The sequence below is a fragment of the Sinohyriopsis cumingii genome, chromosome 16 (genome assembly GCF_028554795.1).
Source record: "Sinohyriopsis cumingii isolate HCF-2022 chromosome 16, ASM2855479v2, whole genome shotgun sequence".
NCBI lineage: Eukaryota > Metazoa > Mollusca > Bivalvia > Unionida > Unionidae > Sinohyriopsis > Sinohyriopsis cumingii.
In genome coordinates, this window is record NC_142976.1 from 36,964,781 (window position 1) to 36,982,822 (window position 18,042).

At 34.4% G+C, this 18,042-nt stretch overlaps 1 protein-coding gene across 4 annotated transcripts in view; it reads left to right on the forward strand.

Annotated features, from left to right (window-relative positions):
* LOC149780217 (uncharacterized) overlaps positions 1 to 18,042 on the forward strand; it is a 112,645-nt gene that overhangs the window by 47,875 nt on the left and 46,728 nt on the right. For 2 of the 4 annotated variants that reach the window (XM_089936976.1, XM_089936977.1), the window contains one exon: positions 10,124 to 10,204. The exons of the other annotated variants lie outside the window; for them this stretch is intronic. In XM_089936976.1, coding sequence (XP_089793102.1) covers positions 10,124 to 10,192 — 69 coding nt within the window. In that variant the 3' untranslated portion in view covers positions 10,193 to 10,204. The remainder of the gene's footprint in view (positions 1 to 10,123; positions 10,205 to 18,042) is intronic. 4 annotated transcript variants of the gene reach the window in all.

Below are 18,042 nucleotides of genomic sequence, written 5' to 3' on the forward strand. Positions count from 1 at the left end.
CAGATGTTGCATATTTCTATCCTTTATCCTTTAGTGTCTAGATTGTTTTATGATAGAAACCTTATGATAATTCAACACTGACAAACTCAAACAAAAAAAAGAAATACTGAGAAAAAATCCCTTATGCAGTTTTGGCACCATGCATGGCAGCAAATGAAACAGTGTTTGAAAGCAATATGTCATTCATGCATACATTACAGCAAATGGACCAATTTTTGATAGTAAAATATGTCATTTATGCATGCATTGCAGCAAATGGATCAATTATTGACAGTAAAATATGTCATCCATGCATACATTACAGCAAATGGACCAATTTTTGACAGTAAAATATGTCATTCATGCATACATTACAGTAAATGGACCAATGTTTGACAGTAAAATATGTCATTTATGCATGCAGAGCAGCAAATGGACTAGTGTTAGACAGTAAAACATGTCATTCATATTAAGTCATCCTTAAAATTTTCTTGACTTCTTCCCATTGCTTTATCAGTGGATAGATGTCTAGTTTTTTCACAGGCTGTCATGGTTGTAAATAATTTTAAACATTTAACTTTGGCAAGAATGAAAAATAAATGTTCATTAGAATCATAGGAAAAAGTCCATCATGGAAATTTGTACAGGTTAAAAGGGTGGCTGCAAAGTATTCTTTAAAGATGGCATAATTTTATATGAATGTAGATCCAACTGCATACTTATATGTTTATTTTATAAACTGTACAACAATTTCTGACAACTTGTATAATATTATACTTTGAATGGTTTAAAATGCAGGTGAGGTTGCCTTGAGTGTGAAGGAACATACTGGTAACATGCTTGCTTTTCATCTTTGCATTTCTAAGTTTGATCCCAGTCACTGCTCATGCAAGCATACTTGATCACCTATACTGACAAAAATGTTGGCGTTACTGTTTCACAGCCACTAGGATGATGAGGTGTAGAGATCACTTTTCCACCAGTTTGTTGGCATTTTTACACATTTTGATCTCTTTCTCAAAAAAAGAAAAGAGATATCCTCTGGTTTATTTTTAACGCTAATGGTCAAAGATTGGATGAACTTATGGGATGGATTTTGGTCTGTCATTTGTCTGTCCATTACCACACATTTTTTATTGCTGCTTCTTCTAAACTACATGAAACTTGAGATAGACATTCATCCCATGGTCTAGACAGTCTGAAATGAAAATGGTGCCACTCAGACATCTAATATGGCCACCGCAGAAACCATCTTGAAAAACTTGTTATTACTAAATGAATAGAGTCATATTAAAATAGGTTTTTAGCTGAAAGACTTATTATGATATCTAGTCTGTCCTAGATGAAAATATTGCTGATCGCCATGACATTCAATGTGTCTTACAAATATTGTTATCACTCCTCCTCTTGAATGGAAAGTCATAATGGCATGGGTTTTCAACAGAAGATTTCTTATGATGTCTGGTTTTTCTGAAATGAAAATGGTGCCAATCTGATTATCACTACTTCTCCTAAATGATGGTCATATGATCATGGGGTTATAATTAAAACAGTATTTTGTTGGTTGCAATGAAATTGGTGCTAACTTAATGTCCAGCATAGTCATCATAGAAGCCATCTTGAAAATCTTGTTATCCGAGATAGTTGACCTTGAGCTTCTTATGACATCTGCTAAATTCTAAATGGCAGTGGTTTGCATCTGATATCCAATATGGCCACCATGGCAACCATCTTGTAAGTACTGTTGATAGTCCAAAGAAATAGAAAGTCATATCAACATGGTGTTTTATGCCAGAAGACTTCTTATAATGTCTGGTGATCCTAAATTAAAATGGAATCGCTGTACCAAACAAAAGGGATGGTCTCATAAGAGGGGAATCAATGTACTGTACAGAAGGGACAGTCTCATAAAAAAAATCACTGTACTGGACAGAAAGGATGGTCTCATAAGAGGGAATCACTGTACTGTACAGAAGGGATGGTCTCATAAGAAGAGAATCACTGTACTGGACAGAAGGGATGGTCTCATAAGAACATAATCACTGTGCTGGACAGAAGGGATGGTCTCATGAGAGACTCACTGTACTGGACAGAAGGGATAGTCTCATAAGAAGGGAATCATTGTACTGTACAGAAGAGATGGTCTCATAAGGGAATCACTGTACTGGACAGAAGGGATGGTCTCATAAGTGGGGAATCACTGTACTGGACAAAAGGGATGGTCTCATAAGAGGAGAATCACTGTAATACAATTCACCAAGACATAGAAGGTGGACTTATTATTAGAGATTGGTATTGTTGGTAAATATTGACCAGAAGTTTATTATAATATGGGATGGGCTTGTCATCAAGCATGGGCTTATCACAGGATAAATATAGCAGTTGTCTGATTGTTATGGCAAGCCTGCCAATTAATTGAGCTGTTCTATGCTGGGGACTATATTGAGAGAATGTTTAAGAGTTGGAAAGAACAGATTTGGAGAGATTAGTTGAGTATTACATCAGTATATCCTGTGTACAGTTTATCATTCAATGAAATGTTCTCAAGACTTCAAGCCAATAAAAGTTCATAAATAAATTAGAGAGAATGACTTCCCAGGGCTGTAAATAATCTACTCTAGGTTGAAAAGTATGATTGTTAAAAGGACATAAAAATTCCTTTTTGAAAAGCCATATAGTAAACATATATACACCAAAATCCTTGAATCAATAAAAGTTCATAAATAAATCTGACAGGAGTGCCCCTCACTAGGTGGTAAGTAAACTGATCTAGATTGAAAAGTATGATCATAAAGTGTATTGAAAGGTGTTTGAAAAGTCTTGTGGTAAATGTATATTTCTTGAATACAGTTGAAAAGTCCTATTTTAAATGTGAACACGATGTCTCTTAAATACCTTTTGTAGAAAAATGTCAAGGACATAGTGACCATGATGTTGTCTGCTGCCAGCTGTAGCTGTGTTATCATTTCAGTTTTAAAGATTTTGTGCAAGTCAGTGTAAAGGTTTTTCTCAAAAAATGTAACTCCAAAAAAGGTTTTCCACAGAAGTCTTGTCAAATGTATGATGTGTATCTAGCTGTAAACAGCATAGACTCGAATCTGTCGCTACGTAATGTGCTGGAACTGTTCCGTTGGCCTGAATGGTTTTAAAAATGGTATTAGCAGCTGCCTTACTTGTCACTCAGCATTAAAAGGGTAGTGTTAGGACTAGTCGGCCTGGTGTCAGGATAATGTGACTGGGTGGGACATGAGGCTACATGTCTGTGGCATGATGCCCTAGTGCTAGACATCACTACAAACTGCCACACTGCAGACATCATAGTGATATGACTAAAATTGTTAAAGCTATGTTAAAAATTCAAATACGCACACATGGACAATATGCTGACAGATCAAACAGAACAGACTGTATTCTATCATTACATGTGCTGGCAGATCAAACAGCACAGACTGTAATCTGTCATTACACAATATACTGGCAGACCAAACAACACAGACTGTAATCTGTTACTGCAATATGTACTGACAGATCAGTGTCCTCATGATTCATTCTGACAATGATAAGTGAACTGCATGGAACTTGATCTAACAGCACTTGTATGACAGATAATCTGGGTCTGTTCTGTTCATGTTTCATGCCTGCTATACAGAAGAAAAGTAATACAGCTGCTTTTTTAGAATAAAAGAGTAGGAAGAATTGTTTGAAAAATGGTAAACAATTTCCAGTATACTTGAATATTTACATACCCAATCATTTAGGTATGTTTGAAATTGTTTTTTTTTTTTTTACAGTTGTTAAAACTTAAGATGCTTTTGGTCCTGACACATATACCAAATTCAAGTATCTAGAGTAAGGTTTCTTGAATTCATTGGCGGCAAATCTCAGAGCTCTTTTATCTATGTTTTCAAGTTTCTTCTTATTCAGGAGATTGCAGAAGTGTCAGGTATGAGGACTGTAGTTGACATTTGCAATGATAAAATGCCAGGTACAAGGACAGTAGTTAAAATTTTGTAATTAAAAAATTACATGTATGAGGACAGTAGTTGAAGTTTTTAATGATAAAATGCCAAATATGGAGACAGTAGTTTAAATTTGCAATAATAAAAATGCCAGGTATGGGACAGTAGCTGAAATTTGCCATGATGAAAGAGTGCTACACTGCCCTTTGTCCTTTAGTTGTGAGGTGCTTTCCAAAGTTGTTTCAGCACATTGAATGTTTTTAATGTATTTTAACAAATCTGTGATTTATTGATTAAAATAAAGCATAAAATCCAAAGTGACCCTCAGGAGCTTTACAATATCTTCACAAGATATATGAGCCTTGTTGATGGAGAAAGTCTGAAGACATTCTTTTGTTTTCTTTCCAGGGCAAAAGCTTTGAACTTATATGTGCTTACTTTAATTTTGTATTATTTAGAATTACCTAATTAAAATGTGCATTCAATTTCCAATGTAGTTTTCATAAAAAAAAGTAATGATGAGCATAGCAAGTGTCAAGCATCATTGGCATAGTTTTATAGATCTGAATGTTATTAATAAAAATATAAAAGTAAGAGTCCAAGAGCTGCCCCCTGAAGTGGCCCTTTATACATATGAACTAGTTCGATTTCCTTATTTTGACATATTGTCGTAATAATGATTACTGTTGAATCTGAAAGTTCATATGCTGCCAGATCCCAGTGGAGGGGGGGTGGGGTAAACATTAAAGTGCTTAAATCCATCCAAATAGCTGCATGATGTTTATTTTTGTCTAGGACTAAGATCAAGCCTTCAAGTAATCAAAATTGTTTGATGACTGAAACCCATTTTGAAAACAGAAAGGTGTATGATACTGTCATTGTAATTAGTGATCTGGTCCTAGATAGCTCTTTGTAAGACACTGTCATTGTAATTAGTGATAGCTCTATGCAAGACACTGTCATTGTAATTAGTGATAGCACTATGCAAGACACTGTCATTGTAATTAGTGATAGCTCTTTGTAAGACACTGTCATTGTAATTAGTGATAGCTCTGTGTAAGACACTGTCATTGTAATTAGTGATAGCTCTGTGTAAGACACTGTCAGTGTAATTAGTGATAGCTCCATTTAAGACACTGTTAATATAAATAACGATAGCTGTATGTAGACACTGCCAGTGTAATTAGTGATAGCTCTGTGTAAGATACAGTCATTGTAATTAATGATAGATCTATGCAAGACACTGTCATTGTAATTAGTGATAGCTTTGTGTAAGACCCTGTCAGTGTAATTAGTGATAGCTCCATTAGACACTGTTAATATAAATAACAATAGCTCTATGTAAGACACTGTCAGTGTAATTAGTGATAGCTCTGTGTAAGATACTGTCAGTGTAATTAGTGATAGCTCTGTGTAAGATACTGTCAGTGTAATTAGTGATAGGTCTGTGTAAGATACTGTCAGTGTAATTAGTGATAGTTCAATGTAAGACACTGTCAGTGTAATTAGTGATAGCTCCATTTAAGATACTGTCAGTGTAATTAGTGATAGCTCCATTTAAGATACTGTCAGTGTAATTAGTGATAGCTCCATTTAAGACACTGTCAGTATAATTAGTGATAGCTCTGTGTAAGATACTGTCAGTGTAATTAATGATAGCTCCTTGTAAGACACTGTCTGTGTAATTAGTGATAGCTCTGTTTAAGATACTGTCAGTGTAATTAGTGATAGCTCTGTGTAAGACACTGTTAGTGTACTTAGTGATAGTTCTGTGTAAGATACTGTTAGTGTACTTAGTGATAGCTTGATGTAAGACAGTCAATGTAATTAGTGATAGCTCCATTTAAGACACTGTCAGTATAATTAGTGATAGCTCAATGTAAGACACTGTCAGTGTAATTAGTGATAGCTCCATTTAAGACACTGTCAGTGTAATTAGTGATAGTTCGATGTAAGACACTGTCATTGTAATTAGTGATAGCTCTGTGTAAGATACTGTCGGTGTAATTAGTGATAGCTCTGTGTAAGATACTTTTAGGATAAACAGTGATCTGGTCATTAGATATTTTCCTCAAGGAGTTTTTATATACCTGGTAGAATACTTAACAGGATGAAAGTTTTGTTTATTAAGTGGATAATTTTTCTTATTTATTAGGACATGTTGGGCTTCCTTGAACCTTACTGGGAAATTTTTCAATTATGAGCTTGCTTATTGTCCCATTCATCGATCAACTTCTAAGTTTTAATAATTTTGAACAAAATAAGATTGATCTCAGTTGAATTTTTAATGTTATTTGATATGACTTTTGCTATAGCGTCTTCAGTGACCTGAAAGAAATGAAATCTATATGACACATGGAATTTGCCTTTAATAACATGTATGCTGTGTATTTAATAAAAAAATAATCTTTCTTTAGGCATAAAAAATGACATTTTCCAGATTAGAGTTTGAATAAAAATCAAAGCAGCAGTTTTTGAGACATATACTGGCTCAAAGTTACCATTTAGTAACCCATATTTTAATCCCAGTTGTGGAAATATTACCCACATGTTGACTGGTATTGTGTATAAGATTACACCTTTGTCACACTTGGATGACTTGACAGCCCCTCCATTGGCTGTAGGTCATTACATGAGTTGGTTGTAAGCAACATGATTTCACATGTCAGAAAGGTCTTATAGCCTGGTCACCTATCTGTTTGCCATAACTTAGAATTAACCAATCACATGTCAGCAGTAATTGCCAATAGGGCTGTTTAAGAGATCTATAAATATTGTATGATGTAATTTACCTACTTGGCATTCTGCCATTGGGCATGTTTTTTATCTTTTAGTGATAACTTTTTGTGTTGTCCAAGAGGGACTTTTAAATAAATGCTGTGAAACACTGTTGTTATGGAAATACTAGAACAACTAGCCCTATTATAATTTTATTAGGTAGGAATTTTGAGCAATAATATCTCAAGGGCCATATTTAATTAAATTTATGGATTAAACACAAATGTCATCAGCACTAACATATTTGAAAATTTAATCAACAAATTGGAACAAAGTAAAATAAATATGCCCTTGAAGTGTATATGTGTGTGTGTGTGTGTTAAAATCATTGTATGCTATCTAAGCACAAAGGGGCCTCAGGTGGTCACCTTTACCGATCAATGCCATCTCACATCTGTCCATGTGCGTTCAAGTTCCGAGCTCAACCAGTGTGGATATGTGAGAAAGCTTCCCAGTAGCTTCCTAATTGGGTTAGTGGTATTTACTCAGTTTTCCTTGGTTCTTCCTTCACCAGTTATACTAACTGCCATTTGTTGCCATCTGTGGCTTTGAAATGGTGTATATCAAACAACCAAAACCTCAGCACAGTAGTGGTTATATGGTGAAGTGCAAGGAGATAAAGCTCTTCCTTGGTAAAGTCCGTTTTCTATTTCTTCATGTCCATGATGCCTTTCCATTATCATGTATTAGGTATAGGTGAAATACATATTCACCATATTTATCCAGTGAGAAACCCATGCATATTAAGCCCACCCCCATTTTTGCACAATTTTGGCAAATACTTACAAAGGATGCCTTTGTCTGATAATAAGCCTACCCCAGTTAAGCTGTCCCCACCCCACCCCACAAAGAAAAGTCATACCATGTGGAGAAATACTGTAATTTTCCCAAGAAACATTGCAGGACCACTGCAACTGTTATCTAGCAAGTCACGTCTGAATTATCAGATCTTATCGATGTACAGTATAGGTTATTGTGGTAAAAGCTGAACAATCACAAAGCCATTGGTTATTGTGTTAAAAGGGTGGCAGCTTGTACAATCACAGAGCCATTGGTTATTGTGTTAAAAGGAGGATAGGAGTACAATAACAAAAGACCATAGACTTCTAGAGCTTTCTAAACACACAAAATAAATGCATTATCAGAGTTAAATTGTAGCATTACAAAATAAATCCAACTAATTGAACCCACTTGCTTCGTTAAATATTTACTTTTTCTAGTCACTATTTCTGTCTTGAATTGAAAATCCCTTTTCTTTTACATTTATCACATCTTGCTTTCATTTTCAAACATTATATTTTAGTTTAACAGGCAAGGCAAACATCAAGAAGCCCACCATTTGATTACCAAAATGTACCCAATTAAGGCCATCTATCATAGCTTTGTGTTTCTTTTCTTATAAAAGCCACTCAAAGATGACACTTCCTTATTTGACCTTGCTCCCCATTGCATATTAACACCTGTATTTAACAGGTACATTCGTCTGTTTGTGGTTTGGAGCAGAACCCAGTTGTTTGCTTAGAGACTTAACCAAGAAAGAATGTTGCCTATTTTTGCTTTCTCTGAAAAATGTATAAAGAAATAACATACAAATAAAAGAGTTATTGAACAAAAATTTTTTCACATAAAAGCCATTTTTATGATTCACCAGCTGATATATATATATATATATATATATATATATATATATATATATATATATATATATATAGACACATCTAATGATAAATTAGTTTATCTTTTTTTCTTCATGATAACATGTACTGGGTAATTAAACAGATGTATGTTGTTTGTAGAAAATTGTATTATCATTACGTATGACCATAATCATACCTACATAATTTGTTTCTATATGAAAAAAGAAAAAAAAATGAATTTGGATATAAAGTTTCTAGGTTATAATTTGTTTATACGCTAAAAGGTTTCTCAAGTCATTGAGATGATATAAATCAAGCTTGACAAAGCATATTCAAATTATGCAATATAGATTCTCTACCATTTGTTTTACCAAAGAAACCACTTTAGAATCAGATCAATTCAAATAAGCTTCAGCTTCCATCTTTGCAGCTTTGTGATGTGGCTGGTCACGTGACTTTTGATCGGAACCAGTCATGTGACACTGTTCCATAAGGATTCTGGAACTCTACTAGGACATTTACATATGGCAAAAAGATATTAAAAATAGCTGTATTTTTCCGTATCAGCTTGAACAAAGCAACAAATACTTTGAAACTAATATGTATGTATCATCAATTCTACAGTGTCACCAGGGTTATTTTACAGATACACATGAATGATTTTTGGACTATTTTTTATGGTGAAAAATTTTAGCGATTTCAAAAAGCTTCAGTACCTTTCATGTATCTCTATTCTTTATATGTATCTCAAAACTTCATATGTATCTTCTTGTATATACTCTATATACTATAAAAGCATAAAAGTATCAGTTTCTTTCTGTATCACCTCAGTGTACAATTCACTCTCACTGTGTATGCATGTACCTTTGCACTGTGCATGCATGTACCTTTGCACTGTATATGCATATACCTTTGCACTGTTTAATTTGCATGTATATTTTGCATGGAACCCCAGTATGGTGCATGGAAGGTATCCTGCCTGTGTTATGATGTACTCAGTTAATATTGAATGATATACAGTTGCGTGTAGTTTGTTTAACTTTTGATCATAATGTAGATTTAAAAAATGAACTGATGCATGTCTGATTTTTTTAACATGTAAAAAGATATATTTAAAAACTGACATTACTTTAAATCTTTCTTTGTGTTCATTACAGTGTTACTAAATGATCATTATATGCATGTTTCATTGTTATGTGTGCATTTTGCATTGACTTACTGTTACTAAATCAAAGATTTAATTAGTTCAGTAATGAAAATTATACAAGATAATTTAAAGCTGTCCAACCAATTTAATCATATTCACATTTTTATATCATAATTGAATACTAAAAATTAAATTGCTATTATGCATGTGCAGTATAATATGAATACTAATTAGATGGAATATCAATTTAAAATTAATTGATTTTAGGATATGGTGTATTCAAAGTCATTAGATCCTATCCACACTTTCTCCCCTTAGAATTTTCCAACCAGAAGTAACTTGTCACTTGTAGGATTTTTTGTCACCTGTAGGATTTTTTAGTCTTTTTATTTTATTTTATTTTTTAGTTTTAAGTTTTGATCATTGTGCAACATTTTTTAGTTACTGTTGGTTACATATATTGTTTGAAAGCTTCCCTATCCAAATTTTTATTTATCAATAATTTGGTCAGTATTCCAATATATTTTATTTTTATCATTTTACTGTTATTTTCTCTCAAGGAATAGTTTGATTTGTGTCTCTTGTTTTGTTATATTAGCAACATTTGCTTGTATTTGTTACAGATGTGGTTTGATTCGAGTGGACGGGCATACGTGAGCCTAGCTACCCGATATGACCCAATAAGAAAATAATTTATTGCCAAGGTACTTTACATTTTATTTTGCTTGGTTTTGACTGCTGTACGGTTTTAGAATCCGTCTTTAGTTTTTTTTCTTCTTATCTGCATATAATCTCTGAACTAACTAGCTTTTAACTATCAGAACTACTCTACTAATGAAGCATGGAATCTCAGAACTATAACCTATCAGAGCCACTCTACTAACGAAGCATGGAATCTCAGAACTATAACCTATCAGAGCCACTCTACTAATGAAGCATGGAATCTCAGAACTATAACCTATCAGAGCCACTCTACTAACGAAGCATGGAATCTCAGAAGCATGAATGTCTGCATTGCCAACAGAATTACTGATGATTAACGTTGTTTTTAAGGTCCTTTCTCTAACCTTTAAACCATCTTGTGTCATTTCTTTTTTCTCATTTTTTGTTTCCATATATTCTTGGGAGTTGGGTTCTTTCTTCTTTGTCTTTTATTTCCTAACCCAGAAAGTTGGAAAGGGACCATGTGGTTGGCTTGTTTGTTGTTTATGTATTCATGTATTCATGAAATCATTTGTTGATTTACCTTTCAATATTTCAGACACTATTTCACCTTAACTGGTGATATTTGGTCTGCTGATGCATTTCAGGAAGTCTGACTCTGCAATAATAAGTCTAAGTCACTGTGACCTAATTTAAAGGCTTGAGTGATTTACACATTTCATCAGATTGTGACACGCTCAAAATCATTGACATTTTATCTACAGTCATAATAATTGTTATGGAGATGTATCTCAAAGAAAGTGACTCATTCTTACCAAAACTAAGTCTGCATGACCTATATTTCACACTCTAGGGACTTATGTAATGTATATTCAATTCAACTGTTTGTCACACAGTGTAGAACCTTAGTTGAGCTGTCAAGGGAACATTTTATGTGCTTATGACCCCCAGTACGAAACAAGATATGGGGATTTGTCAAATTAGTCGGGAAACTGGCAGACTGAGATGGGAAAATGACCCCTGGGCACACTTAAAAGGGCAAAACTGTCACATCCTTAAATTTTTTAACCCTGTTATGCCTACACTGATGAAATTTTGGTATTTTATTTCATCTTGATGAAAGTGGTTCAGTCATCCAAATATAGGTCCATTTGACCCAAATTTTCACACTTGGATGAAATTTGTATTTTCAGCTATTTCTTGTACACTCAAGGAAATTATTATGTGGATGCATTTATTCAGAGTAGCTAAGCCATATCAAAGCTAGGTCAGTGTGACCATATATCCACGTTTGATTAAAAAAACATTTTTAGCTATATGATTGTTACATCCTCAATATCTTAGACCCTATTTCATTTTCATTTATGACAATTTCCATGTGGATGGATGTCAGAGTGAGGAATTCTACTGCATCAAAGGTAGGTCATCGTGATGCCCTAATATTCATGCAGAGTGACCTTGTGATGCCCTAATATTCATGTTGAGTGACCTTTGTATTTTCAGCTATCCGTTTGTTACACAAACAATATCTTAGACTTTTTTCTTTTCTTTTCTTTTCAACTGTACTTGGCATATGGAGGTATCTCAAGGAAGGTAACTCTATCATACCAAAACTTACCTCAAGGAGGGTAACTCTATCATACCAAAACTATGTCATGATAACCTTATTTTTATGCTTTAGTGACTTTGTATATTAAGATGTCTGTTACAATAACACCCTCAATATTATGGACCTTATTTCAACTTCATGCATGAAAAATGGTACATATATGTGAATGCATTTCAGGGAAAGTTACTTAAGCATACAAAAGTAGGTCACTTTGATCAAATTATCAGGCTTTAGTGACACAGCTATTTTCCTTGATACATGTACCATTTTGTATTTTGTTGGCTGCTTAAAATGCATTCCTGTTTTAAAGGGAATTCATGTTTATGAGTAATCATGGACTCCATGGCAGCTTTGGCCACTTGTTGTATAAACCATCACTTCATAAAAATTATAATTATTTTTGTTCTTCAGTGTCTGATTGTGTCTGATTCGTTTAGCTTGTGAACACTCAAGAGGCAATATTTCTGAGCATATTTTGATAAGATTCAGTAAATAAGCGTGTATCATCAAAATTTCAGAGGAGTAAATTATGAGCACTCTACACTTGTTAATGAGGCAATCTTATCTCTAATTGGTTTAGCTTGTGAACACTCAGGACCTTATTTCTGACAAGATCTTGATCAAACTTGGTAAGTGAGTGGATATAATCAGGATCTCAGATGTGTTTGCTTATTAATGACATCCACACACATTAATGAGGTGATCTTGCATCTGACTGATTAAGATTTTGAACACTATATTTCTGATTTTTTTAATTTTAAATTTGGTATGTCATCTCATTCTGAAGATCTCAAGTGATTATGAGTGAATTCATGCATATAAATTAGTTGATCTTGCATCTGATTGGCTAAGCTTGTGTCCACTCTAGAGTCTGCATTTCTTATCAAATCTGGACAGAATTTGATATGTAACCTTGTATCTCAAGATGTCAGATGAGTTGGATTGTGAATATTAGCAAAACATTTAAATGAGGTGATTTTGCCTCTGATTGATTGAGCTTGTCAACACTGTAGATGCCATACATGTTGATAGATTTTGACCCAATTTGTCAACTTAATTACCTCAGATCTATTAAGTTATGAGTCACATCAGATTGGCTGAGGAGGCCCCAAGTGGTCCTAAGTGCTCTCCATTATGGATCACTGCCATCTCACCTCTATCTGCGTGGGTTCGAGTCTTGGATTCGGCCAGTGTGGGTACGTGAGAAAGCTTGCCAGTAGCTTCTCATGGGTCGGTGGTTCTTTCTGTGGTTTTCCTGGGTTCTTCCTCCACCATTAGTACTGGCTGCCAAGTATAGCCTATCGTGTGCTCAAAAATGATGTTAAAACCCTACAACAACAACAGATTGGCTGAGCTTGTGAACACTCCATAAGCCACATTTCTGATAAGATTTTGATCAGATTTGGTTTGTAAGCCTGAATCATCCGGATCTATGATAAAATCTATTATGAGTGACATCCATGAATATGAATAAAGATCCAGAAATCAAACCTGCAACCTTCTGGTCACTAATCCAGAGCCTTAACCACTGCATCTCCTTTAGGTGGACATCTCAATGATTTCCAGGTTATAACAACAGGAGCTATGCTCCAGGGGGATAAAAACAGACTCAGTGGTTCATGCTGATTAATGCATTAATGGGCTATGAGCAATATTTAAGTTATATATCGTGTCCTCACGGACATGAAGAGATCCATTGGATTATGCTGGTTTTATAAATAAATTGTCTGTTTTAATTCAAGAAAGTGATACTGTATACTGTATATGATCTAGGAAAGGATACACATGAACTACCAATATTAGACAATGTAGCAGTTTGTGCTCCAACCTTTTTTTTACCTCATTTATTAGAAGAGCCTATGGGATACTTGATGTCAGTCATCCATGTTCTCTCTGCCATCTATCTGTTTACACAAGTTTGTTATCTTGGACTAAACTACTTGGATGATTGCCATGAAACTTTACACACACATTCATCCCAAAGTCTAGTTGGTCCTAAATGAAAGTGGTGCCACTTGGTAATCCAGTATGGCTGCCACAGTGGCCATATTGAAATTGTTATTGCCACTCCATATGAATGGCTGGTCTTATCTAGATGGGATATTCACTCAGAGACTTCTTATGATCATGGGTGGTCCTAAATGAAAATGGTACTAATCTGATCACCAATATGGCCACCACAATGTCCATCTTGATGATCTTGTTATTGCTACTTATCTTGAACAAAAGTCATATTGACATGGGGTTTTCACCACAAGTCTTCTTACAATGTCTAGTTGTGCCTAAACGAAAATGGTGCCAATCTGATGTCCAATATGTCCACCACAGTTGCCATCTTGACAATCTTGTTATCACCATACCTTATCATCAGTTTGGGGTTTTTGACTAAAAGACTTCTTATGATGTCTGCTTGGTCCTAAATGAAAGTGGTGCTGATTTGATGTTCAGTATGGTCGCAACAGTTTACATCTTGAATTTCTTTTAATGACTACTTCACCTGAGTGAAAAGTAATAGTGTCATGGGGTTTTCACCAGAAGATTTCTAATGTCTACTTGGTCCTGAATGAAAATGGTACCATTCTGAAATCTGATATGGCCACTATCACTACTTCTTCATGATGCATGGTTGTTTTCACTGAAAGACTTCTTATAATGTCTAGTTTTGGGTAAGTGAAAATGGTCCTGATCCAACTCCTAATATGGATGCCACAACACAATGGCCTTGTTGCAAATCTGTGTATGTAAATTTGCACTCACTTGTTGACTACCCAGGTGAGCATTATTAGTCCATGTAGGCCTCTTGTTATGACATTTGTTTCAGTACAAAGTGGTATACACTATGGCTCCCATTGACCGTGTTATAACAAAGTGGTATACACCATGGCTCCCATTGACAGTGTTATAACAAGGTGGCATACACCATGGCTCCCATTGACAGTGTTATGACATTTGTTTAAGTACAAGGTGGTATACACTATGGCTCCCATTGACAGTGTTATAACAAAGTGGTATACACTATGGCTCCCATTGACAGTGTTATAACAAAGTGGTATACACCATGGCTCCCATTGACAGTATTACGACATTTGTTTCAGTACAAGGTGGTATACACCATGGCTCCCATTGACAGTGTTATGACATTTGTTTCAGTACAAGGTGGTATACACCATGGATCACATTGACAGCGTTATGACATTTGTTTCAGTACAAGGTGGTATACACCATGGCTCCCATTGACAGTGTTATGACATTTGTTTCAGTACAAGGTGGTATACACGATGGCTTCCGTTGACAGTGTTATAACAATGTGATATACTCCATGGCTCCCATTGACAGTGTTATAACAATGTGGTATACACCATGGCTCCCATTGACAGTGTTTTAAAAAGGTGGTATACACCATGGATTCCATTGAGAGTGTTATGACAATGTGGTATACACCATGGCTCCCATTGACAGTGTTATAACAAGAGAGTTCTGGAATAATTAAAATACAGTTAAAAATTACAAAATTAATTGTTATGCAATACATAGATATTATTAAGCTCTAAGATTATTTGTGCAAAGTAATTAATATAATTTATTTGTTCAAAGTAATTAAATACATTTAATGCATAAGTATAATAATCAAATCTGTTGAACTGTTACTCAGACACTGAAATTAGACAATTTTAAGTTAACTTATTTGCTCATGTAGAATGCATGTTTGACTTAAAACGCTATAGAAATATATCTGCCATCACATAAAGCATGGGCAAATCAATGTCTATTCTTTTGAAACTATGAGTACCATCTATACTTGCATATAAATCATTTCCAACTGCAAACAATAGTTATTTGTTCCAGTGACAAACTGCATAGATCCAGATCTAATGGTGCATCATATAACAGCAGATCTGGGTATGTGTAGGATGAAATTAGATTCGGCTTGTAAACGAGTATGAATAGTACTATATTTTAGACAATTTTTCATACACTTTAATGTTTCATGGGGCATCAAACCACAAAGTTAAAATTATAATTATTTTTGTCAAATTGTTGGGTAACGAGATCATTTCCTTGCAAGAAAATGATTGTTTTTTACCTGATAAGACCAGGTGGAAAACTAATAAATTTATAAAAATTTTACCCAATAAGACCAGGTGGAAACCTTACAAATTTATAATTTTTCTACCTGATAAGACCAGGTTGAAACCTTACAAATTTGTATTGTTTTTACCTGATAAGACAGGGTAGAAATCTTATAAATTTGTATTAAATTTGTTTTACCTGATAAGACAGCTGGAGACCACTCTTGTGACCTAAGTGGTTAGAGTGTCTACCTTGGATGTGGGAGGTCGTGGGTTTGAACCCTGGCCAAGTCATACCAAATACTTATAAAAATGTTACTAGCAGCTACCTCACTTGGTGCTTAGCATTAAGAGGTTAGTTTTAGGACTGGACAGCCTGGTGTCAGGATAATGTGACTGGGTTGGATATGATGATGCTCCAGTGCTAGAAATCACTATAAACTACCACACTGCAGATCTCATAGTGATACGGCTGAAAAAGTTTTAAAGCTACATTAAAAATCCAAATCACACACACACACACACACACAGACCAACTGGAAACATTGTAAATTTGTTTTTTATTTTACATGATAAGACCATGTGGAAACCTTATAAATTTGCACACAAAAATTTACTTGATGAAACCAGGTGGAAACATCTGTATATTTTTTTTAACCTGACAAGACTGGGTGGAAACCTTATAAAGTTGTCAGAAAATAGTGGAGATGCTTAATATCATACTAAAATATCCTCAATAAATATTTGCAATTTATATTGGGGGAGGGCTTATCATCAGGTATGTGCTTATTATTGGATAAATACAGTTTATTATTTGTTGGTTTGCTGGTTTATAATAGCCCTGAAAAATTAATAAAATTTATATGAGAAATTATTGGTAATAATGACCATTAAAAAGTGAAAACCTTCATTTACTGGTATTTTATTTATGGCTGATTTGGGTCTGTCCTGCCGTGGTTATGATAGCATTAAACACAGGTAAATGATATGCTTTGATATAATAATAAATAAATCACATAACATTAGGTTAAGTTGATGAAAATTCAGTTAAGAGAAATTATTTTTCAACTCTGTTAGCTATTGAGTATTAGACACTATGACATTTAAGTAAAGCCATAAAACAGTGCATATTATTATGGGGTTTTATTTGATTCAGTCAGCATTTCCTTTATTGTCATACAAAGTTCGTTTTGATTAAACTGCATGGAGTTAAATTACAATCCCTCACACACATAGTGGTATTAAACAATCTCCAAAGTTTCAAACAGTAAATAAAGTTCATATCAGTAACTGGTAAATGCCAAACTGTGAACACATTGCCTGACAACCAGATTATTCTTTATCAGAAGGCAAGTCATTTTACCCAGTACAAACCGTTGATGATTATAGATTTTGTTTATGGAAGAAAAGAATATATTCTAACGCTGGTGCACTGTAGTTATCAGTGCTTGATTCATACCCAACAGCGGTCAGCTTTCACCTTGTTTCATACCCAACAACAGCCAGCTTTCACCTAGATTTGAAATTGCAAAACATTCTGGTGGATCCAGAGCTCGATATAAGACTTTAATAAATTTGATATTTTACTGCCAGGTTTGGAAATAATTGTTTTTTTTAAAAAATTTTATTGGGTAGTATTTTGAACACCACAAAGCATAAACTTATGATACCAGACTCCTGTCTTAATTACACCCACCTTTTTGAATGTATAAAATGACTTCGTGACCAAGGGTTTGATTATATATCTGTTTCAATAACTTTTCTCAGTTATCAACTGTTCTAATTTTAAACATGCACAGTACATTATGAACTTCTCATTAACAGTTTTATATAGATAGTGAAACAAGTCAAATCTTTGTCTCCAGACTGATTAGTCAGTGATGTCATTTCACAGCATTTTTGTCATTCCAATAATTACTACTTTATAACTTGTCTTTGAACTGCAGTGTTGGGTTCATAGCTTCACATTGGCATGGTGCAGGGTGGATGAAAAGTAACTAATTTGTTTACCTTTTCAAAGATGGTGGTTGACAATTATATGTGTTCTCATGACAAGTGGAAGTAAAATACAGTTGTCAGCAAATAAAGCATGCAGTAAGTTTAATTACCTGACCATGGAGTCTTTGTCCATTACCTGACCATAGGGTCATCATCCATTACCTGACCATAGGGTATTTGTCAATTACCTGACCATAGGGTC